Here is a 7,500-nt window from a genome sequence, read left to right as displayed (position 1 = left end):
CATTTGCACCAGTCAATACAGAAACACAAATCCCATTTTACAACATGCATGGCAGTAGGGTGGGGGCATTTGTGTTTGAGTGCATGATGTGTGTGTGCGTGTGTATGTGTGTACACAATATGCATTCAAAGACAATTCACAAACAGTGAGGTCCACGCCTAGTTTGAATGCACTGTCTGCCCGATGTGTGTGTGCATGTGTGTGTGCGTGCAGGGTTTGTGTATCGGGTGTGTGACGGCTAGCGAGTGTGTGGTAGCCATGTGCCCGCACCCTGGCTGAACTCCGCTCTCCCTCTAGTTTCTTATCAAAAGGTGCCCAGTGAGAACGACAAAGGAACGATTATCTAAAAATCTTGTAAATGAGCTGATGGGCCCGGCCGCCCAGCTGTCCAAAAACCTCCTCCTACCCCCCCCCCCCCGCTCCAACCACAACATACACACACACACACACACACACACACACACACACACACACACACACACACACACACACACACACACACACACACACACACACACACACACACACACACACACACACACACACACACACACACACACACAGACACGAACAAACACACATAGACACAGAAAAACATGGTACACACACACACACACACACACACACACACACACCTTCCCACCCCACTCCTGTTTCCTTAATACGATTATGGAGCCATTGAGGAGCCCACCCCAGGTCACGGTTGTCCAGCCAGTACAAAGGCAATTATAGTTTTAAAGTGCCTTCTTCTGCCGGTTCCCAAGCCGTCCTGTGCTTTAAACACTTGTTTCCTGAATATGTTATCGAAGACATTTTTCTTTTTGCCCCCTGTTCTATGAGAGATTTAATATTCTCTTGTGCACTCCTGTGTGTTCTTGTGTGTGTGTGTGTGTGTGTGTGTGTGTGTGTGTGTGTGTGTGTGTGTGTGTGTGTGTGTGTGTGTGTGTGTGTGTGTGTGTGTGTGTGTGTGTGTGTGTGTGTGTGTGTGTGTGTGTTCGTGTGGTGTGTGAATGTGTGTATGTGTGTGTTGTAGTGGGTGTACACATGCATGGGTCGCTTGGTATCTGATGCAGAGTAATGAGAGTTTGAAAATGAACATTTGAATAATGAATTCAGAATTCTAAACATTTATAAAATATGTTGCATTACCAAATTATTTGTCATTGTTGGAAAGAGTGTTAGTTATTTTTGGAGATCTTTTCCTTGGTCCAAATCCTCCCAAACACCTTTTCTAATTGGCAATACAAGTAAAGAAAGGAGAGCCCTCCTTCCTTCAAAGCAGCCAGTTTATACGCTATGCCTTTGCCAGATGTTTCCCTAACATGAATTCTTCTCCTTGCTTCACAAGGTAAGGAGGAGCCGACCACCTACACCTGCACCACCTGCAAGCAGTGCTACGGCAGCGCCTGGTTCCTGCTGCAGCACGCCCAGAACACGCACGGCTTCTGCATCTACCTTGAGAGCGAACACGGCAGCCCCCTCACCCCGCGCATGGGCCGGCCGTCCTCCCTGGGCGGGGGCGCCGACTGCCCCTCCCAGCCGCCCCTCCACGGCCTCCACCTGCCCCCCGACGCCAGCCCCTTCAACCTCCTCCGCATCCCCGGATCCGGCTCCGGCGGCCGAGATAGCACGGGCGGGGGAGGAAGCAACAGCGGCCCGATGGGGGGCGTGGGACTCGGGGGCCATCATCAGCGCTTCCCTCCGACGCCGCCTCTCTTCAGCCCGCCTCCGCGGAACCACCTGGACCACCACCTGAGTCCCGAGGAGCTGGCGCTTGCAGCCCACCACCCGAGTGCCTTTGACAGGGTGCTGCGCCTCAACCCTCCTCTGGGCCTGGACCCTCCTCCGCCCATGGACTTCTCGCGACGGCTGCGAGAGCTGGCCGGCAACAACTCAGTGTCCACCCCGCCGCTGTCCCCGAGCAGACCCAGTCCCATGCAGAGGCTGCTCCAGCCATTCCAGACAGGAGGGCAAGCCGGAGCTCTGGGGGGTACCGGAGGTAGCAAACCTCCCTACCTCTCCACTCCGCCTCCTCTCCCAGGCTCCATGCAGTCCCCCTCAGGCTCTCAGACCACCCCGACCACCCCCCTCCCATCGGCCGGCGCTCCGCCCTCCTCCACCACTCCGTTGAAGACAAAGTCGTGCGAGTTCTGTGGCAAGGCCTTCAAGTTCCAGAGCAATCTCATCGTCCATCGCCGCAGCCACACAGGAGAGAAACCCTACAAATGCCACCTGTGTGACCATGCCTGTACACAGGCTAGCAAGCTGAAACGCCACATGAAGACACACATGCACAAGTCGTCTTCGCCCAACGCAGGGAAGTCAGAGGACGGGCTTTCGGTGGCCTCCTCCCCTGAGCCTGGCACCAGTGAGCATCTGGGCAGCGCCAGCAATGCCCTGAAGTCCGTGGTGGCCAAGCTGAAGAGCGAGAACCGCTTGCTCCACCAGAACGGGGACGACGAGGAAGAGGAAGAGGAGGAGGAGGAGGAGGAAGAAGAGGAGGAGGAGGAAGAAGAAGAAGAGGAGGAGGAGATTGAGGAAGAGGACCAGAACGGAGAGAGGGTGGTACAGCAGAATAACAACAACAATAACAACAACAGCTACCACTTCAGCCTGAACTTAGAGGCGGCCCGCCATCATGAGAACAACGGCAGCATCGGTGGTCGGCTGGGAGGTGGAGCGGACGAGGGGTCGATCCCGCGCTCCCTGCCGGAGGTGATGCAGGGGATGGGGCTGGCAGCCAGCATGCATCAATTCAGTGAAGCCCTCAATGCGCACAAGCGCAACGCCATGGCCCAGGAGAATCACGTCCACCATCACCTCGCCCGTGACCATCGCAACCGCAGGATGTGCGACGAGGACTCGGCCGTGGAATCAGGCCGGGCCGAAGAGGGCTGCATCTCAGCCATCAACGGACGGGGGACCTCCCCCAACGAGGCCGCCTCCGTGGGACTCTCAAAGAAGCTGCTTTTGGGAAGCCACAGTCCTCTCAGTCCCTTCACCAAACGCATCAAACTGGAAAAGGAGTTTGACCTGCCCACGCCCACCATCCCTAACACGGAGAACGTCTACTCCCAGTGGCTGGCCGGCTATGCGGCCTCCAGACAACTCAAGGACCCCTTTCTGAACTTTGGGGATTCCAGACAATCGCCATTCGCCTCTTGCTCTGAGCACTCTTCAGAGAACGGCAGCCTTCGCTTCTCGACCCCCCCGGGGGAGTTGGATGGCGGGGTGTCGGGCCGCAGCGGTACGGGGAGCGGGGGCAGCACTCCCCACCTTGGGGGTCCCGGCCGGCCCAGCTCCAAGGACGGCCGCAGGAGTGATACGTGCGAGTACTGCGGCAAGGTGTTCAAAAACTGCAGCAACCTGACGGTGCACCGGCGCAGCCACACGGGCGAGCGTCCCTATAAGTGTGAATTGTGCAACTATGCGTGCGCTCAGAGCTCTAAGCTGACACGCCACATGAAGACCCACGGACAGGTGGGCAAGGACGTGTACAAGTGTGACATTTGTCAGATGCCCTTCAGCGTCTACAGCACCTTGGAGAAACACATGAAAAAATGGCACAGTGATCGACCCATGAGTACCGAAATTAAGTCTGAATAGTATGGCTATAATGTTGGACTAGCGCCTCTCCCCCGAGACATCTCCGCTACCAGTCTGGTTTACCCCCTACCATAGTCTCTTGTAGATTTGCCCTCAACCCCCAAGCACTAACTCATCTCTTTTGCCAGTCTGGTGGAAGCTTAACACCACCAGCACACTCCCTTTCCATTACCCATTGAATGCATGATTTGTATCGGGGCAATACTATTGCATTGACGCAAAACTTTGAGCCTTTCTCTTGTGCAATAATTTACATGTTGTGTACAATTTTTTCCTGTTTGAGTTTGCCTTTTTCCATTTTTAAGAATTAGTCAGCATGCATAGTATGTTTTTGCTAATCAAAAAAGATAAAAAGAAAATGAAAACAAATTTGTCCCTGGTTAGTTAGTAGTTGAGTAAATGTGTTGCTGTTTTCTCTTGTTCTGTTTTCTTTCTTTTTGTTTTTTAAAAGGAGAAAAGACAAGAAAGATACAACCATGCTGCATACATTCTGTAACACATATCATGTACAGTTTTGTGTTGTAACATGGACAATTCACAGTCTTTGACTTGACCCTCTTATGTAAAACCTGGAAATGCACTTAATCTGATCTTTCTAAAAGATGCCATGTCCACACAGGGTTTAAGAAAAAAAAAAAGATTGGCTTGATTACTAAACCACTAGCAAAGACAGCCTTAAAAGTCTTTTAAAAAAAAGTCAAGGATGGGCTGTAAGCTAAATTTGTACTATCATTTGGTTAAAAAAAGGAGTGCCTTTCATTCAACAAGACTGCGTTATTGGCCATACTATTTTCTGTGCTAAACACGAGGTCACACCAGGTACTGCTAGAGGGATTTAGCCACCCAAGAAAGGTTCTTGCATCAAGCACCTGACTGCTCAAACAGAGTGTGACAAACTAGAGTAAGATCAGAAAAGTATTGTTATTCATCATTTAGCTACCTATACATGTTCTATAGTATCTTTAATATGTGGAATTCATGGCAAGCATGGTACAAGCAGTATTGTGTATATCTGAATTATTTGTAATTTTGTTCTTGGTATTTAGATACTATGGGGGGGAAAGGTACTTGTCACGTACAATCCTGAACTTGAGGGATGCGGCGCATGGCTCGGAAGCGTTGTATCGCGTTAGCACAAAGACGCACAGCGCTGCTTTGGATATGTCAGTGTGTGGAACAATGCATAAAGTTTAATATGAGCTCCAATTGCGTTAGACTACATTAGGGGGCATTGGTTTACTACAAGCTAGACAGACAGAAAGCTACACCAAACTGGAAGCTACACGTTAGGAGGAACTGAGGCAATCGTGTTCACTTTATTGTTTTTTAAAACAGGGTGTTTGTAACAAGGAAAGAAAGAAAGAAAAAAAGAAAGAACTGCAAAAAAAAAAAATGGCCGCTGTGTTCTCTAGGGCTTTCGGGGCTACATAACAATGAATAAAGTTTGATACATTGGAATGCATAGGCTAATACAGGGCAGATTTGTCTTTGTTTGCTGTTGTTAAGAATGCAAGAGACATATTACATTTCCTTCCTTGAATTTAATTTAAATGCTGGTACGTAGATCTAATCTAAATTCTGGGACATTTCAAAAAACTTGAAAGTTGCACTTTTCCCAAGTTTACAGGTTTATGCTCAAGGGAAAATGCTGTTGGTGGACGTGGCTCCCATTGTCAAACAACTGTAAAGACATATAATCAGACATCCAGCTCTCCAGCTCCCTGACCTATGCCCTATGTATCCACACTTTGTTCACATTTAACCCTTTGCCATGCTGTTAGAGCAACCTATAGTGTTAGCACTCTAAAAGGACAAACTTAAAAGTAACCAATTGGTTTGCCATCCAGTTCTATGAAATACAGGGTTTACATTTGGTCCAAAATAGACCACAATTCTACAGGACTAGCAATATTGCTTGATCCGAGATTTAACTCTGCTGCCAATTCACCTTGTTGTTAAGACCATTTATTGTTGTCTTGTCATTATCCAAACATGGATAGGGAATCTATAGATATTGGGGCCAGATGGCAAAAGTTGTTATTTAATTTTGTAAAATATAATGATTTGTTTGGATCATTTTTTTCTTTCTTTTTTTTTAATAACACTTTGTTTCCTCATGGTAACCATGGTAACCAGTGTTCATGTTTGGAGTCAACTCACAATGTTCAAGAATCTGATCACAGTATATTCAAAATGGTACAAAAAAATGAAGAGAGAAAAGATATCCGTGGTGTTTTGTATTTTCTTTTTGCCTTGGCTCTTCACAGCTCTTCAGGTTGAAATACAATTTGCATTGGGGAAAGGATTGAGATAATATATGACTATATAATAAAGAACTTTAAAATATAGGAAAATGCACACATGTCAATTCCTATGCTTAAACACATTTATGGTCTACTTTCTCTGTATTTCTAGAATTGTATTTGAATTCAATGTTCACTTAGAGTAGGCACTATAGTATTTATATTGAGGCTTGTATTTTTAACTGTTGCTCGTTCTCTCTGAAGGTATTTACCTTTTTTGGTAGTGGAAAAAAATCCCCAAGCTGCCGCGGTATATTTTTTTAATTTGGCAGGATAATATAGTGAGAATTATTTGTATGATGTTTAAAGAAATAAATTGGGGGGTTGGCAGGTGGGGGGTAAAGACAATTTAAAACAGCAGCTCCAACGTCCTGGGCCATAAAATGGCCGATGCACTACTTCCTGTATGCGGTGGTGGTTGTACATATCTTCTTTATTGTGTTCATTATTTTTTTCTTAATTGTGTCTTTTTTTATTTAAATTGTTATTATTTTGGGTTGGACCTCCCCTAGCTCCTCGATCCTAACTACCTTTTGCTGCCATATTGTATTGCAGTAATGCAAGCTGACATCGGCCTGTTCTGTTGTGTGCTATTGTCTCTCTCATTTTCTCCCTCCTGACTACATTCCAACGTTTAAAAGAAAATAGAGAGGGAGACAAAAAAAGACTTCATGCGCAGTACATGGATTATGAAAAAACGAGAAATGCATCAATAAATGCATTCGAAAAAAAGTCATCCCTGAAACCAGTTTGTCTTTTGCAGTATTTTTTTTTCATTGCCAAATACTAAATGGTGCTTTATATCTAGATTGGAAATACTTTAATATGCAAAGCATATTCAAAATACAAAACTAAAAAAACTGACAACCTTGGTTGGTGGGGGAGCTCACTCGAGATGAGGCTTTTTTTGTAAATGGCAATGCAGAATATTTTGTTATCAGCCTTTTTCTATTCCTGTTCCGAGAGCGGTTTGTTGTTACTTGAACTTGAACCTATCTTCTACCATGGGAGTGACTATTTATTGTTATGTAAGCCCTGTTCTAAACAGAACAGATCCTTCTCTTTTTAGTTTTGATTATTATATAATTTGTAACATTTCTGTTGATTATTTTCTCTTTATTATTATTGTGGCCAAAGGCCACTGAAACACCTAGCTTCTTTTTTCTGAGGGGAGGGTCTCTGTTTGGTTGTATTGGGAAAAACGACTGTCAGTATTTTCTGGCAGATGTCTGCATAATCCTGTTCACACACCCATTTTGTCCCTTTATCGGAAATCAATTAATAAAAAAAAACCTCAAAGCGTACCCCCGCTTGTCGCGTGTCTTGTGCTTGCGTGGTAATATTTCAGGCTTGCTTCGGAGGCAGCGCTCGCCTGCAAGAGGCATGCGGGTTTGCTTAAATGTGTGGGATTGTGTATGTGTGTGTGTGTGTGCGTGTGCACGTGAGGGTGACGACATTAAAGGATTTCTTATGGATCTTTTGTAAGGATACATTTCTCTCTTATTTGCTTATTTTGGTACAGGACTACACGCTGTAGTATTCCATAAACATTATGACTCAATACCAGGACCGTTCTGATAACATAGAAGCT

General features: G+C 46.4%; 1 protein-coding gene across 1 annotated transcript in view; it reads left to right on the top strand.

Annotated features, from left to right (window-relative positions):
- The window catches only part of bcl11aa (BCL11 transcription factor A a), a 44,346-nt gene extending 37,097 nt beyond the window's left edge, over nucleotides 1-7,249 (top strand). Inside the window, exon 4 of the mRNA XM_056609788.1 lies at nucleotides 1,349-7,249. Within this exon, the coding sequence (XP_056465763.1) occupies nucleotides 1,349-3,606 (2,258 nt within the window). The 3' untranslated portion in view covers nucleotides 3,607-7,249. The remainder of the gene's footprint in view (nucleotides 1-1,348) is intronic.
- The last annotated feature ends 251 nt before the right edge of the window (nucleotides 7,250-7,500 follow it).

Source organism: Gadus chalcogrammus, chromosome 15 (genome assembly GCF_026213295.1).
Source record: "Gadus chalcogrammus isolate NIFS_2021 chromosome 15, NIFS_Gcha_1.0, whole genome shotgun sequence".
Classification (NCBI taxonomy): domain Eukaryota; kingdom Metazoa; phylum Chordata; class Actinopteri; order Gadiformes; family Gadidae; genus Gadus; species Gadus chalcogrammus.
Note: the sequence above shows the minus strand (reverse complement) of the source record. Positions and strands in the feature narration are given on the sequence as shown.